The 17,500-nt window shown below is 45.1% G+C and overlaps 1 protein-coding gene across 2 annotated transcripts in view; it reads left to right on the forward strand.

The window, feature by feature from the left end:
- trim66 (tripartite motif containing 66) overlaps window positions 1-17,500 on the forward strand; it is a 27,293-nt gene that overhangs the window by 4,183 nt on the left and 5,610 nt on the right. The window contains exons 2-13 of one of the 2 annotated variants that reach the window (XM_060875543.1): window positions 2,350-2,419; window positions 2,731-2,905; window positions 6,761-6,890; window positions 7,306-7,422; window positions 8,116-8,230; window positions 8,408-8,554; window positions 9,199-9,316; window positions 9,606-10,111; window positions 16,086-16,310; window positions 16,963-17,068; window positions 17,192-17,273; window positions 17,358-17,500. The exon at window positions 17,358-17,500 is cut by the window's right edge and continues 26 nt beyond it. In XM_060875543.1, the coding sequence (XP_060731526.1) occupies window positions 2,411-2,419; window positions 2,731-2,905; window positions 6,761-6,890; window positions 7,306-7,422; window positions 8,116-8,230; window positions 8,408-8,554; window positions 9,199-9,316; window positions 9,606-10,111; window positions 16,086-16,310; window positions 16,963-17,068; window positions 17,192-17,273; window positions 17,358-17,500 (1,873 nt within the window). In that variant the 5' untranslated portion in view covers window positions 2,350-2,410. The remainder of the gene's footprint in view (window positions 1-2,349; window positions 2,420-2,730; window positions 2,906-6,760; window positions 6,891-7,305; window positions 7,423-8,115; window positions 8,231-8,407; window positions 8,555-9,198; window positions 9,317-9,605; window positions 10,112-16,085; window positions 16,311-16,962; window positions 17,069-17,191; window positions 17,274-17,357) is intronic. The other variant, XM_060875551.1, reaches the window with a different exon arrangement.

Raw genomic sequence — 17,500 nt, forward strand, 5'->3', positions numbered from 1 at the left:
AGAGAGGAGGGGGAGAGGGGGTGAGAGAGAGAATGGGAGAGAGAGACAGAGAGAGGGGGAGAGGGGGTGAGAGAGAGTGGGAGAGAGAGACAGAGAGAGAGAGAGAGCGAGGGAGAGACAGACAGAGAGAGAGAGAGTTTGAGAGCTCTTGGTTTTAAAAGCTTAATGGAAGTGGGTGAAGGCAGCAGTGCTAAAACATCTTCCTGTCTCTGCCTGCCTGTCTGTCTCTGTCTTCCTGTCCGTCTGTCTGTCTCTGTCTTCCTGTCCGTCTGTCTGTCTCTGTCTTCCTGTCCGTCTGTCTCTGTCTTCCTGTCCGTCTGTCTGTCTCTGTCTTCCTGCCTGTCTGTCTCTGTCTTCCTGTCCGTCTGTCTCTGTCTTCCTGCCTCTCTGTCTCTGTCTTCCTGCCTGTCTGTCTCTGTCTTCCTGTCCGTCTGTCTCTGTCTTCCTGTCCGTCTGTCTCTGTCTTCCTGCCTATCTGTCTGTCTTCCTGCCTGTCTGTCTCTGTCTTCCTGCCTGTCTGTCTCTGTCTTCCTGCCTGTCTGTCTCTGTCTTCCTGCCTGTCTGTCTCTGTCTTCCTGCCTGTCTGTCTCTGTCTTCCTGTCCGTCTGTCTCTGTCTTCCTGTCCGTCTGTCTCTGTCTTCCTGCCTGTCTGTCTCTGTCTTCCTGCCTGTCTGTCTCTGTCTTCCTGCCTGTCTGTCTGTCTTCCTGCCTGTCTGTCTCTGTCTTCCTGCCTGTCTGTCTGTCTGTCTTCCTGCCTGTCTGTCTTCCTGTCCATATAACAGTGAGCTCGATGGAGTGTGTTACGGTTAATTGTGTTTTTTAAAGTGGGTCTGCGAGTACACAGCAGGGAATGGGCTGGTTTTAAGCTCCCGTGTGTCGTTCTGAGAGATGAGAGATGTGTCAGATTTGTAGGTCAGGCTGCAGGGGTTGTTGTCAGGCAGAATCACAGCAGTACACGTGGCTTCATACTGAGGGTTTCATACCAGTTCAGTTTGTTTACTTCACACAGCCATGACCTACTGCTGCTCCTCACAACACCTCCTGATAGAACATTAAAATATGGTCAAAACGTCCATCAGCCTCCATCAGCCTCCATCAGCCTCCATCAGCCTCCATCAGCATCCATCAGCCTCCATCAGCCTCCATCAGCATCCATCAGCCTCCATCAGCCTCCATCAGCATCCATCAGCCTCCATCAGCCTCCATCAGCATCCATCAGCATCCATCAGGCTCTACAATTTGAAATAATTTACCTCACAGCTTTCTCACACTTAAACTGAAATGGGATGAAATCTTAATGAATTTTGTGCTTTGGAGAGCAGAACATCGTGTCATGTGATTTGAGATCTTCTCACCTCATGAAGCTGGAGGTTAACCCTGATTCCCCTTGTCTCAGTGGTCTGGAGGGACGTGTCCTTATCTCTGTCTCATCCTGTTATATCACTGAGGATGTGGGCAGGATTGGCTCACATGAAACACACACACGCACACAGACACACACACGCACACAGACACGCACGCACGCACACACACGCACACACACACACGCACACAAACACACACACGCATGCACACGCACGCACACGTGCACACACACACATGCACACAAACACACACACACGCATGCACACGCACACACACACGTGCACACACACACATACAGTATACACACATATGCACACACACGTGTGCACACACATACACACATATGCACGCATGCACACACACACACACACATGCACACACATGCACACACACAGACACACATGCACACAGACACACACACAGACACACACACACGTGCGCACACACATACACACATATGCACGCACACACACACACGCACACGCACACACACATGCACACACACACACACATGCACACACACACACACACATGCACACACACAGACACACATGCACACAGACACACACACAGAGACACACACACACACACACATGGCAGTAAATCATTGTAGGTCACTCAACACGTCTCCTCCTTCCATTTTGGGAAAAGAGAAAAGAAGCTTCTGGGGAAATTTCGCCCTAGAAAAGAAATAATTATCTGCTCTCCATAATCCACATTTATTATGAACATGAGTAGTTAAGAGGAGGATCAGAGAGAGAGAGTGTGAGAGAGAGTGAGAGAGAGAGTGAGAGAGAGAGTGAGAGAGAGAGAGAGAGAGAGAGAGACTGGACATGTAGGACATGTTATTGAGTATAAATGAGTAAAAGTTCTGTCTGATTTGGAGCTGTCTTGCTGCACGAGAGAGAGAGAGAGAGAGAGAGAGAGAGAGAGGTTTGGTAGGTTGGCTGCATCACATTTAAATTGTAATCGTGTCTGTCTCAGGTAGAGCTGTCTCACTGCACCAGTGCCTGGTCTCTCTGTCTCACTGCCCTCCCTCACAGTTATGGAGAAGGTAAGACACTTCAGCACTTCTTCTCTGTTCATCAGGATGAAAATGTGTTGTTTTGTTCGATGTGTCACTAAGTTACACAACTGGAGCTGATCTCATTATGACATTATTAGATGTTTCATCATTGTTGATCTTCTGGACTTCACTAAAGTGAGCGTTAAATGTGTGCGAGTTTATCAGCAGTAAAGGAGCCTTTCAGTAAAGTGACGTCATCTCTTCTGGGATGCTGAATTTTTAAACCCTGGATCCAGGAATAGCAGCAGAGCTCTGAACTGTGTGTTGTTCCACTTCTCGTCCTCTGTTTGTCCTTTCAGTGTTGTTCTGAATGTCCGGAGCCTCGAGTGGCCCAGAGTTTATGTACCTTCTGCAACAAGTGGCTGTGCTTCCAGTGTACAGATCTGCACCAGCACGACAGAACAGCAGCAGCTCCAGCAGCAGAATCACGGCATCAGTCGAGCTCCAGCAGTCCCACAGCACCACCAGAACCAGGCGCGTTTCTGTTTATTAAATACAGACATTTAGAATGACGTGTAGGAGTTTGTAGGTCTAAGAGGAACATGTTTAACTCTTTAACTCTGTGCTATGAAAGATTATGTTTTATAGATTGCTTAATAACTTAAGAATTATTTGGTGTTGTGATGTTATACACTGTGGTTTAAATGGAAAACACTCGTATCTTCACACTTTGGCATGAAAAGGGTATTTTGTAATTTTGTTTGATTATAAACCAGCATTCAGCCAAGACTATTAATGAAAGTAAACACCTCATCTCCTCATCACCTCATTACCTCATCACCTCGTCTCCTCATCACCTCATTACCTCATCACCTCGTCACCTCGTCACCTCATCTCCTCATCTCCTCATCACCACATCTCCTCATCACCTCATCACCTCATTACCTCGTCACCTCATCTCCTCATCACCTCGTCTCATCACCTCATTACCTCCTCACCTCATCTCCTCATCACCTCATCACCTCATTACCTCGTCACCTCATCTCCTCATCACCTCATTACCTCATCTCCTCATCACCTCATTACCTCATTACCTCGTCTCCTCATCTCCTCATCACCTCGTCTCCTCATCACCTCATCTCCTCATCACCTCATTACCTCATCTCCTCATCACCTCATTACCTCATCTCCTCATCTCCTCATCTCCTCATCACCTCGTCTCCTCATCACCTCATCTCCTCATCACCTCATTACCTCATCACCTTGTCACCTCATCACCTTGTCACCTCGTCACCTTGTCACCTCGTCACCTCGTCACCTCATCACCTCGTCACCTCATCTCCTCATCACCTCATCACCGCATCTCCTTGTCTCCTCATCACCTCATTACCTCATTACCTCGTCACCTCATCTCCTCATCACCTCATTACCTCATTACCTCGTCTCCTCATCTCCTCATCACCTCATCTCCTCATCACCTCGTCTCCTCATCACCTCATTAAATCGTCACCTCGTCACCTCGTCACCTCATCTCCTTGTCTCCTTATCACCTTGTCTCATAACCTTGCCTTCTCATCACCTCATCTCCTCATCACATTATCACCTTGTCTCCTTGTCTCCTCATCTCCTCATCTCCTCATTACCTCATCACCTCGTCTCATAACCTTGTCTCCTCATCACCTCGTCTCATAACCTTGTCTCCTCATCACCTTGTCTCATAACCTTGTCTCCTCATCACCTCGTCTCATAACCTTGTCTCCTCATAATCCTCGTCTCCATCATAACTCCTCATAATGGTGATGAGCTGCGTGAAATCCTGTTGGAAAAAGAGAGTTGGAAACACCATGATGGAGACTAATTTTTGGAGACGGATGGAAAATGGTTCTTTGCTCTGATGAAATTAAATCTGAACATTCTGGCCTTGACACAAAGACCAGTGTTTTGTAAAAACTCCACATCCTGAGAACATCATCTTCATGGTGAAGCATTGTGCTGGTAGCACCGTCTGCAGCTTTCTCCATGTCTTGTGGTTGTGACTAATCTCACAGGCTGTAGGTTGATGATCTCAACTAGTTCTGGTTCTGTCTGATGCTTTACATTGATAATAATGTTTCTGCTTTAAGTTCCAGGTCTGTGATATATTTAGAAGTCTAATGTTTGTTCTGTTTATTTTTATTTATTTTATGTTTTTTCTTATTTTTTTTTACCAGAGTGTTTCTGTTGCTCTGTGGGTGTGAATACTTTTGCACCTCAGTATGGACAGATGAGTGTCAGAAGTCTGTGGTTTTATTCCTCTTCTTTTTTATCCCTTCTTCACTTTTTCTGTGTGGAGATGAACACGGTGTATAATCTGTTTTGTTTAAACGATAAGATTAATGATCTCATGCTCCAGACTCGGGGCTTATTATTTCTTTTCATCTGACCCACTTTCTGAGCGAGTCCGATCTCATATCCAATCTGCAGCACTCAGAATCCACAGCAGACAGGGTTGTGTTGTGTTTGGCCTGTGTGTTCTGAGGGAAGAAGAAAAAAGAATGGGGAGGTGCAGTGCAGTGCATGTGAAAACAAGAGGGAGGGAGGGAGGGAGGGGGAGAGAGAGAGAGAGAGAGAGAGAGAGAGAGAGAGAGAATAGCAGTAGCTGAGGTGAGAAAGTGCAGCTATATAGCAGGATGTGGTCAGTAGCAGAGCTCTGAGGCTGACTGACTTTTCTTCTCTCTGATGGTGTGTGTGTGTGTGCGTGCATAAGTGTGTATGTGTGTGCGCACGTGTGTGTGTGCATATGTGTGTATACTGTATGTGTGTGTGCACGTGTGTGCGTGCGTGTGCATGCGTGTGTGTGTGTGCGTGCGTGTGTATGCGTGTGTGTGCGTGTGCGTGTGCATGTGTGCGTGCGTGTGCATGCGTGTGTGTGCATGCGTGTGTGTGTGTGTTTGCGTGTGTGTGCATGCGTTTGTGTGTGTTTGTGTGCGTGTTTGTGTGTGTGTGTGTGTTTGTGTGCGTGTGTGTGTGTGCGTGCGTGTGCATGCATGTGTGTGTGAACTGAAAAAAGTTGCTTTTCACAACAGTGCTAATCTGTTTATCAAAGGACAACATAGGATCAAAAACAACACCAAGGTTTCTAATATGATCACGTACATTAGCAGACAAAGGGCCGAGCTGCTTTATAAGACCAGAAGACACAGTTGTTGGACCAAAAACTATTATTTCGGTTTTGTCATTATTTAACTGTAAAAAATTCAGATCCAGCAGAGCACTTAATGTCCTGAAGACAAGCAAACAGAGTGGACATAGAGAAGTTATTGTTTTTAACAGGAAAATAGAATTGAGTATCGTCAGTGTAGAGATAAATGATATGATATGATAAATTATGTTTCTAACCGAGTGGAAGCATCTACAACGAGAAAAGCAAAGGACCCAAGATCGAGCCCTGAGGAACACCGTAGGAGATTTGAGCTCTAGATGAAAAACAATTTCCCAAATTCACAGAAAAAGATCTGTCCTTAAGATAGGAAGCAAACCAGTTCAGCACAGATCCCTGAAAACCAGTTGCTTGATTAAGTCTTCGTAGAAGGATATCATGATCTATTGTGTCGAATGCTGCACTTACATTTACGGCATTTAGCAGACACCCTTGTCCAGAGTGACTTACAACTGAGGGTTAAGGGCCTTGCTCAGGGGCCCAGCAGTGGCAGCTTGGTGGACCTGGGGTTTGAACCCATGACCTTTCGATCAGTAGCCCAACACCTTAACCACTGAGCTACCACATCACTTAGATCAAGCATGATTAGAATACAGCAAGAACCAGAGTCAAGTGACAATAAAATATCATTGGTAACCTTCAATAGAGCAGTTTCAGTACTGTGAAATTCTCTAAACACAGACTGAAATGTGTCAAAGATGTTAAAAGTATTTAGGTAAGAGGAGACCTGCGAATACACAACTTTTTCCAAGGCCTTTGAGATGAAGGATAATTTTGATATAGGTCTGTAATTATCCAGCTCATACTGATCGAGATGATGCATGCTTAAAAGAAGATGGGACATTTATTTATGTATTATTATATGTAATTAATGACATAAGAAGAAAATCATCGCAACTCGTTTCTTTCAAAGATGTTTAACGTCTCTGCAAAACCCTGGTTTCAAAAATGACTGCCCCGTCTCTGGTAATATTTATTAAACTTACCACAAAAGGAACACAACACTGGGTAACTTCCTGTGATGTTGCAGAAGATTAGAGACACGTGTAGAAGACCTCAGCATTTTGAACACACTGGAGTTAATTCTGGTTAATTCACTTTGTCTTTATTTCACACAACAGGATTAACAGAGTTACATTTTGAAATGCATGTCAGCTCATTATGGCGTCTCCTGTCGTCTCGTGTGTCAGGTTCGGCTTGTTGTGGCCGTGCGGTTGTCATGTGTCCGCTCCATAAACAGGAGCTTCTGGAGCTCTTCTGTGAAACGTGTGACCTTCTGGCCTGCAGCATCTGCCACCTGTCCTCACACAAGGACCATCGGTGAGCTCTGAGGACACGCAAACTCACACACAATGTCAGCACATGGCACTAATATGTGTGGGACTGTAACACACACACACACACACACACACACACACACACACAGAGTGTCTTAAAGCTTGGCCTCTGATTATCTGTGGAGCTTTTCATCATCCAGGACATTTTGAAGGTCTTAAGGCTAATGTTCTGTCTCATCTCTGGGGGGTTTGTGTTACTTATTTATGAAATAAATCAGCTGAAATCATCGTGTCTCACACGTCCAGTGACCCGATTTACTTCAGATGCTTAAATTAAAATGAACATGATGACTGAACATCTCCACAGCTTCATCAGAACAAACACTCCTTATACAAAAAATACCTGGCATTTCTGTAATAAGAGTTTATACATTAATCAGGATTTTCTTTCTCCTCAGGCTGGTGCACGTTGGCAAGGCTTTACAGGATCAGCAGTGGCTCCTGGAGAACCTGATGGCTCGTGTGGAGGAGAAGAGATCAGCTGTGGAGAACACTGCCAAGCAGATTCAGGGCAGGTGAGAATGAGGAACCACAGATCTGAGCATCACTCGCGCTCTCTGTTTGTTCTGGAAAAGTCTGATGTTTTCTCAAGTCTCAGGACTCTGTAATTAGGTGTGCACCAGATATCTGAACCCGGTTCTGCCAAGAACCAGAGCTCTTCTCCTGATGTGTGTGAAGCAGCTCTTAGGTTCTTACTGTGTTAAGTTTGTTTCTGTATCTCCTGAGAGACTGAGACGCACTGAGCACAGTGTGGTGGATAATTTAGATTTACCACAAAACTGATTACAGCCCAGAAAAGATCCACGCTGACGCTCACGCTGTTTAAATATATAAATAAATAGATCTCATCCTCCAGAGGAAGGACGACATGATGGACAACATGATGGACAATATAGTTTCATGTACAGATATAAAAGAGTGAAGCTCCACAGATCCACACTCACAGCGTTCATCAGCCGAGGGACTCGGTCATGATGGAATTTCACCAGCGAACACAGCAGTGGAATTAACCTTCATCAACGCCGAGTCTGAGTTCACATCACTGTCTCAGATTTCTCCTGAAACCAATATAATCGTTGTAGTCTGTGCTTTAGATGATAATATTAGCACCATCAGAAACCCGATCCTTTCCTTCATGTCCACATCATCACATCTCTTCCTTCCTCTGGTAGATCTGTTCATTTCTCTCTGTGTGTTTTATTCTGCAGATTTCACAGTGTAAAGATCACACAGAGGAAGGCTGAGAACCAGATAAAAATGGCCAAGATGATCATGATGAATGAGCTGAACAAAAGGGCCAACCTATTAATAGAGCAACTGGAGGTAATTACTTTCTCCTCGTTGTTCTACTCCATGTCTTTCCTCTCCAGAAGCGCAGCTGACCGTGCACTTAGCTGGAGCGTACACAACATAATGTCAGCGCTGTTTAATGTTGCATGAAGGCAGATGTGTATTTAATTCTTTTGGCTCTTGCCTACATGAGTCTTCGCTGCTCCACAGAATATCTCGAGCGGGTTTAAGCAGCATCTGGAGGACCAGCTGCAGGGGGCGATAGAGCTTTGTAGCCAGCTGGAGCACATGCAGAACTTCATCACCTGGGCAGTAGCACATCACAGGAGGAACCCACTGCTGTTCAGCAAAGAACTGGTAGAGAAAACTTTATAAGGATAGAAAAGTAATCACACTGTGGACAGAATCGTATCCTGCATTAATCCGACACCACACAGACGCAGTGCAGGTCACTGAGCCGTGTTTCTTTATAGTACGACACACACCGCGTTGTCGTTTTTTTATCCGCACCAAAAAGCATTTCTTTTCCTTGATTTTGCTTGAAAGTGCTCTTTAAACGTTCAGAATTTAAGTATTTATTTAAGTACTGCGTTGTCTCGAAATACAGTCACCATCCAATCACATCCCTAGACTTCATTTGGGGGCGTGGCTATAATCCGAGAAGTGGAGAAGAGTCTAGAAATGTTTGAAGCGAATGCTTTATCGTTACCTGTTGAAATGTCCTGTATTGTTTCTCATTGGTTTTTCATTCCAGCTGCATTCAATAAAATCATCAGAATGTTCAGAATAATTTCCCTCCCAGTGTGATGACTTTTCTGTCTCGTCGATGCCCCAGTATGTTGTATATGGAGAGCTGTCTGAGGAGCAGATGTGTGAATTATCAGCTGATGTTTTGTCAGATAAAGCTGCTTTGTGTCAGTGTTAATTGTTAGATTTGTTTAAAGCTTTATGTAGATTTTATTCTGTGTGTAATCATGAAGGCTGCTCTGTGACTTCATCAGATCGCTCTTCAGATGCAGCAGCTCCTGGAGCCGCTGATGCACTCCGAGACCTGGGCACCTCTGAAGATAAAGTTCAACTGGGACGCCAGCTTCTGGACCAAACAGATCTCCACTCTAGGTGAGAAGAACAAAAGATGACATGCAAGAAATCTGAAAGCATGAAATTTCTCTTGATGTTCGTCTGTCTGCAGAACTCAGAACTGCTTTATGAAAAATGTTCAACAGCAGTGAGACTCAACTTGAATAAAATGTTCAGCTAATTTGTTCAGCTGGTCTTTAAATGCCAGTGAAATAAATAAATAAATGTCCGTTGTTCATTAAAGCGTGAGAGAGAGACTCTGTGTTTTCCTTTAATATGTCACATGTCTTGATATTTGCTCCTTTGTGTTCGTGCTGTAACTGTGCAGGTCAGCTGAGTGTGGAGGGAGGAAGTCGCTCGTACTCAGAGGGCATGGGCCGGGCCGGGATCCTGAGACCTCAGCCTGTCCCGTGTGTGTCTGTGCCGTCTCTGTGTTATCCACTCCGAGAGACAGACTGCAGCTATCAGGCCTTCTGCCAGCATCAGCTCTGCTGCCTGCACTGCAGACCGGCTCCGTCTGTCCCGCTGGAGAAGTTTCCCATCCCACTGGACAGGTATTCGGTTCCGCACGCGGCAGAACCCAGCTGCAGTTCTCCTCCCAGCCTGCAGAGGTGCTGGAGTTCTGATGCCGAGGCCCAAGCACAGCCATCCCTGCATGAATCAAGGAGCCTGGGTGCAGACGCAGTGAAACAAGCTGCAGTGAGTGATCTTCAGCCTCAGAGCAGCCGAGAGCGTCCCACAGAGCAGCAGATGTTTACAAAAAAGCGGCTTGGAGATCTGCAGGACTTGGAGTGCAGCGAGAAACGTCTCTCAGAGAGGACAGATGAAGACATGGTGAGTAGAAGGACAGGTCACAGATGTGCGTGTGTGCATCGAGCCCTGCAACACCTCCACCACTAACCACAGCCTCCATCCTCACCGTGTTTGTCTTTTTTTGCAAAGTTCACACATCAACCACACGTCTAAATGTTTTCACACCACAGACACACAGCAACTTCGTTCACACTCTCATAAGAGCAGAGGGTTAGTGCATGACTGCAACCGTGTACACTATTAACACGGGGGTTTCTGGGGTGGGCGGGTTTCTGGTTTGAGGGTAAGTGGGGGGGGGGGGCAGTGTTTATTTAATACATTTCACCATGACAGGACATCAGCTAACATCTCAGCCTTTATATGATAGCTGAAACACCCAAACACTCTCTCTCTAACACACACACACACACACACACACACACACACACACACACACTCTTTCTCACTTTTTCACCATGTACATGTACAGTAGTCAAATCATTAAGACAAAAAGAACAACAACTCTCATTAATAAACATATTACTGATAAAACAAAATATAGAACAGAAGACTTAAGACAAAAAAACCCAGAAGAGGAGCAGGACTCCATTGTGTGTGTGTGTGTGTGTGTGTGTGTGTGTGTGTGTGTGTGTGTGTGTTTACTGTCAGTGGTTCTGTTGTGGTCATTCAGGTCAGTGGTGTTCAGTCACTGTGCTCAGGCACACAGCTACACTGTGCTGTTGATTTAGAGAGTGAGTGTGTGAGTAAGTGTGTGTTAGTGTGACTTGGTGTGAGTTAGTGTGTAATAGTGTGTGTTAGTGTAAGTAAGTGTGTGTTAGTGTAAGTAAGTGTGTGTTAGTGTAAGTAAGTGTGTGTTAGTGTAAGTAAGTGTGTGTTAGTGTAAGTAAGTGTGTGTTAGTGTAAGTAAGTGTGTGTTCGTGTGAGTAAGTGTGTGTTCGTGTGAGTTAGTGTGTGTTCGTGTGAGTTAGTGTGTGTTCGTGTGAGTTAGTGTGTGTTCGTGTGAGTTAGTGTGTTGTAGCTGCACTGGTTCAATAAAATAATGCCCACGCATCGTACTGATGTCGTTTGAATTTACTTACACTCTCTCACTCACTCTCTCTTCAGACACCGTGAAAACTATAAAAAATATAAACATATAACATTCAAATACACATCTCACAAACTACAATCCATTCATTATTAGTCCCAATCACGACATTACAATGCACAATACACTTATATACAACTCATATATATATATATAAATACATCCTACATAACAGCACATGAACAACATTATAATATTTGACGTTATTGACAGTTACCGTGTGCGCCTTTTGAACCACATGCAGATAAATGGTAGTTATTTATAGAAGCCGTTCATATCAGCATGTTAACGTGTCCATGTCATTGCTACGCTCTGACCCATAATTCCATAGTCCCGCGCCACATGTGCCACACGTGTGGCATGACGTGTACATCACGTAGTTTTAAAGAAACATGCACATACACATTCTCTGAACATTACATGTTACTTTTTTAACCTTCTGTTTAAACTTTAAAATTAACTTGTATTAATAACAAAGAAGAGTTAACTGTCTTGCAGACATTTACATGTGTGTTGGTGTGAGTTAGTGTGTGCTAGTGTGTTAGTGTGAGTAAGAGTGGGTTAGTGTGGGTAAGTGTCATTGTGTGTCATTGTGTGTCAGTGTGTGTCAGTGTGAGTTAGTGTGTATTAGGGTGTGTTAGTGTGAGTCTGAGTGAGTGTGTGTGTTTGTGAGTTAGTGTCAGTGTGCGTTAGTGTCTGTTAGTGTGAGTGTGTGTTAGTCTGAGTCAGTGTGTGTCAGTGTGTGGAGTAAGAGTAAGTGTGAGTAAGTGTGTGTTAGTGTGTGTTAGGGTGTGTTCGTGAGTTAGTGTCTTAGTGTGTGTCAGTGTGTGACTTGGTGTGATTTGGTGTGAGTAGGTGTGTGATTTGGTGTGTGTTAGTGTGTGATTTGGTGTGTGTTAGTGTGCGTTAGTGTGACTTGGTGTGAGTTAGAGTGTGTTAGTGTGAGTTACTGTGTGAATAAGTGTGAGTAAGTGTGTGTTAGTGTGTGTTCATGTCTTAGCATGCGTCAGTGTGTGTCACATTTACATTTACAGCATGTGACAGACGCCCTTATCCAGAGCGACGTACATACTGTAAGTGCTTAAATATCTAACATTGGATACATTAGTGCTGGTTCACTAGGTTACATACTTAAGATACCCCTAGGGGAAGTTCATTCCACCACCTTGGTGCCAGAACAGAAAAGAGTCTCGTAGTAAACATGCCTCTTACCCTGAGAGATGGTGGGACCAGTCGAGCAGTGCTGGTACTGTAGATCGGAGGATTTGAGGTGCAGTGCGAGGAGTGATGAGGGTTTTGAGGTAAGAGGGAGCTGGTCAGTTAGTGTGTGTGAGTGTGAGTTAGTGTGAGTTAGTGTGTGTTAGTAAGTTCAAGTTTTGCTTTATTATCAATCTTCCACATGTACAGTACATACAGAGAACTGAAATTGTGTTACTCTCAGTCCCAAGGTGCATACAGATAATATTACAATAGATATTAAATATAGCAGGCATAAGGCAGATAAAGTGCAAGTGCAAATGAGCAGACCAATGTTACACAAAGTGACTGGTGCATGTCATCGTATGTTAGTGGGAGGGGGAGTGGAAGGACCTGTGGATGTGGGGTCTGGAGGGGTGGGGTGGGTTCATAGATCTGTGGTGCCTGTGGCAGAAAAGAGAAGGGAGGGCAAGTTTGGGAGTGAGTTCAGCTTCCTGACAGCCTGATGAATGAAGCTGTCCTTCAATCTGTTGGTCCTGGCCCGGAGACTCCGCAGTCTCCTCCATGATGGCAGCAGACTGAAGAAGCTGTGTGATGGGTGGGTGGGATCACCTGCAATGCAGAGGGCTTTGCGGGCGAGACGGGTCTCGTAAATGTCCTGGAGGGAGGGGAGAGAGACACCAATAATTTTCTCAGCTGCTCTCACTATGCGCTGTAGCGTCTTCCGGCAGGATGCATTGCAGGCATCGTACCACACAGTGATGCAGAATACTCTCGATAGTGCCTCTGTAGAAGGTGTGCATGATGGGGGCGTGGCTCTGGCTCTTCTCAGTTTGCGGAGGAAGTAGAGACGCTGCTGTGATTTCTTGACCAGTGCTGCTGCGTTTTTAGTCCAAGAGAGGTCCTCTGTGATGTGCACACGCAAGAACTTGGTGCTTCTCACTCTCTCCACAGTTGCACCATTGATGGTCAGAGGAGCATGCTGAGTGTGCACTCTCCTGACGTCCACAACTATCTCCTTCGTCTTCTCCACATTCAGAGAGAGATTGTTGTCACTGCACCACCCGGCCAGGCGTCTCACCTCGCTCCTGTAGTTTGTCTCATCTTCGTTGCTAACGAGACCCACCACAGTCGTGTCATCCGCAATCTTAATGAAGACGTTGGAGTTGTGTGATGGTGTGCAGTCGTGGGTCAGACTTGATGCGGTGCATGACTAGCCGTTCAAAGCACTTCATGATGATAGGGGTAAGTGCAACAGGACGGTAGTCATTGAAGCATGATGGAGACGGCTTCTTCGGGACTGGGATGATGGTGGTAGCTTTGAAGCATGTGGGAACAACAGCCTGACTGAGTGAGATGTTAAAAATGTCTGTAAAGACATCAGTGAGTTCCACTGCACAGTCTCTTAGTACACGTCCAGGAATGTTGTCAGGACCTGGGGCTTTGCGTACATTGATCCTGCTGAAGGATCTCCTCACGCTATCCGGGGTCAGCATCATCACCTGGTCACCGGGAGGAGGTGGAGTTTTCTGAGCAGTGGTGCTGTTTTGCTTCTCAAAGCGAGCAAAGAAGGCGTTCAGCTTGTTCAGCAGAGAGATGTTGCTGTCACGGGTCCGTGGAGGGGGCTTGTAGTCCGTAATGGTCTGCATCCCCTGCCACAGGCTCCGAGTGTCTCTGCTGTCACTGAATTGATGGGCTATCCTCCTGGAGTACTGCCTCTTAGCCTCTCTGATGCCGCGGGATAGGTTGCCCCTGGCTGTCCTCAGGCCCACCTCGTCTCCAGCTCTGAAGGCAGCGTTCTGCGTCTTCAGGAGTCTGTAGACCTCCCCTGTCATCCACGGCTTCTGGTTGGCTCGGACAGTGATGGTCTTCGTGACTGTTACATCATCAATGCACTTGGTGATGTAGGCAGTGACAGTTTCTGAATACTCTTGGAGGTCTGTGGTGTTATTGTATGTGGCAGCCTGCTTAAACATATTCCAGTCGGTGGTGTCAAAACAGTCTTGAAGAGCCTCCGACGACCCCTCAGGCCACACTTGATTTTGCTTCTGAACTGGTTTGGTGACTTTAATGAGTGGTCTGTATGCAGGCATTAGCATAACAGTGATACGGTCTGATGCACCAAGGTGGGGGAGGGGGAGGGCTTTGTAGGCTCCGCTCTGTGTGGTGTAAACAAAGTCCAAAATGTTATTACCTCGTGTTGGAAAGTTAATGTATTGGTGTATTTTTGGAAACACACTCTTTAAGTCTGCATGGTTGAAATCCCCAGCTATGATGAGAAAAGCTGTGCTGTCTGCTGCTCACTGATGTGCTGGTACAGTTCATGTAGTGCATCGTACATGTTGCTGTTGTTGGAGTTCGAGGGAATGTATACAGTAACGAGCAGTATGACTGTGTATTCCATCGGCAGATAGAACGGCCGGCACTTAATACTCATAAACTCCACCAGGGGTGAGCAGTGTTTGCAGACTACAACAGCATCGCAGCACCACGCATCATTGATGTAAACACAAAGCCCGCCGCGAGTTTTTCCTCCTGCGACGAGAGCTCTGTCCGCCCGATAGCATGTCAGCTGATCGAGTTGAATAGCGTCGTCCGGTACGCTGTTGCTAAGCCATGTTTCCGTGAACACAAAAACACAACAGTCTCTTACAATCCTCCGAGTTGAGCGCAGTAATCGGATGTAATCCATTTTATTGTCCAAAGAGCGTACGTTAGCCAGTACGATGGTGGGGATAGCTGGCGTGTGGGTTAGCCGTTAGCCTGGCCCGGATACCTCCGCACTTACCCCTCTTCTGCTTTCGCTCACGCCGCTTCCGCTGCGGGCGAGATGCAGTAGTGGGGGTCGGTTAGTGTGTGTAAATGAGTTAGTGTGTGTTAGTGTGTTAGTGTGAGTAAGTGTGAGTAAATGTGTGTTAGTCTGAGTTAGTGTGTGTCAGGGTGTGTTCGTGTCTTTGTGTGTTTCAGTGTGAGTTCATGTGTGTTTGTGTCTTAGTGTGCGTTAGTGTGTGTTAGCGTGTGTTAGCGTTAGTGTGAGTTTGTGTCAGTGTGAGTTAGTGTGAGTTTGTGGGTTCGCGAGTTAGTGCCTTAGTTTGAGTTTGTGTGCGTTAGTGTGTGTTAGTGTGTGTTAGTGTGTGTTAGTGTGAGTTATTCTGGTGTTTCTGTGAGTTTATAGAATGAATTTGCAGAACTGTGTGCTATAGAGAAACAAGAGCTCAGACTCAGTCAGGCTTTTTCAGCTTGGTGTTTGTGACCTTCTACCTACTCTTTGCACACCTACATACATCTCACACACACACACACACACACACACACACACACACACAGACAAGCTCTAGACAGGCTCAATTGTTCCACACTCTCTTACAAAGACAGAAAATCCAGAAGAAACAAGGAGAAAGAAAAAGAGAGAGAGAGAGAGAGGAGGAGTTCAGTCGGGGACGTGACCTAACTGGATCGTTTCAGGAGAGGAAAACAGGAAGAGAGTCTAATCTGTCACGTCTTAATGCTGGAGCTGTGGATTTATTCACTGTGAATAATCCCTTCATCAGCAAGACGCTTACTTTCCTCCTCCTTCATGTGTATGAGATGAAGAGATAACAGTGTGACTGTGCTGATCTTCTCACTGTCGCTATGACTCTCATCAATGGTAAGCTGCGATCGTGACTGTGAGCTCAGCACTGCTAATGATCACGTTCCTCTTCCATACAGAGAACCTCAAAGAGAACCTCACAGAACAGCCCCAAACCCTCAGACATGCTGGTACAGGACGGAGGATTTGGAGCTAACGCTGAGAGCCCAGAGAGCAGAACTGCTGTGTGCAGCATTTCCACAGAACCAGGATCTTCATGCAGTACTTCTCACACATCCCATCCTCTGGGGATTAATCAGAGAGCAGGAACAGGAGCCAAGCATCAGGAAGTCACGGCACAGTCGGTAAGACACCAGTCACATGTACAGCTTTACTGCTGCCATGGAAACCTCTGTTCAATAATAATAATAATAATAATAATAAAAATAAAAAAATAATGATAATAATAGTTACTTCAGGTGTAATATTTATGTAAAATCTATTAATGGACAAAAAGGAAATTGATTTAAAATTATCCAGAAACTGTCCATGTTCATTTATAACAATATAATGATAATTATTAACCTTTATTAGGTTGTTCATCCATCTATCTATCTATCTATCTATCCATCTATCTATCCATCTATCTATCCATCTATCTATCTATCTATCTATCTATCTATCTATCTATCTATCTATCTATCTATCTATCTATCTATCTATTTTTCTTTAATACGTGGAATTTTTAGTTTTCATTTTTAGTTACATGTTTATATGAATTTTAAATAAATGGAAATGAATAAAAATGAAATATGAACTTTGATCATTTATCATAAAGAGTTTCTATAAACACAAATAAAAAATCCTGTTTAGTGTGTTGTGTTTCTCCTGGTGTTGTTTTGTTCTCATGATGTTTACTCAAACTGAAACTTCCTGGTTTGTGGTCTTGAGCTCTCGGCCTCTGCAGCTTCTCTTCTTTTGCATACCAGTCAAATCTTTTTTTTTTTTGTGCTCAAGCCGGACTACACGAGTCCTGCTGAACGAATTCTGGACGACATGATGATCCGGTTTCATCCAGAAAGCCGTGATGGTTCTTCTCAGACGTTCTACAAGACCGAGCCTGGTACTGAATCTTCCTACAGCCTACAGTTTTATTTTAATTTTAGATTTCAATTATTTTAATATTCTCTTTTCATCCTGTTTTGATCTGTTTGTGACTTGGTATTAAAGTGTAGTTTATTTTCAGATAATGTCTATGCATATCCTCATGAAAACACCAGCTGTACATCTCCGGATAAATGCAGCATATCAACAGTTCAGGATACCAGGTTGAACCTCTTAGAACTTTTTAGAACGTTCCTGCAGATGCAGATGTATGTGTGTGTAACTTTCTGGTTTCTCTGTAATAACAGAAAAGCTCCTGAGGGTTCGAAGGTCCCTGTTGTGTGTCTGGAACGGCTGAAGATCCTGGTGTCCAGATGTCCACCACAGGGGCACCACAGCACACCTCCTCCAGCTGACCCGAGACTGAAGTGTGATGGGATTGTGTCTCAGG

Source organism: Tachysurus vachellii, chromosome 1, assembly GCF_030014155.1.
Source record: "Tachysurus vachellii isolate PV-2020 chromosome 1, HZAU_Pvac_v1, whole genome shotgun sequence".
Taxonomy (NCBI): domain Eukaryota; kingdom Metazoa; phylum Chordata; class Actinopteri; order Siluriformes; family Bagridae; genus Tachysurus; species Tachysurus vachellii.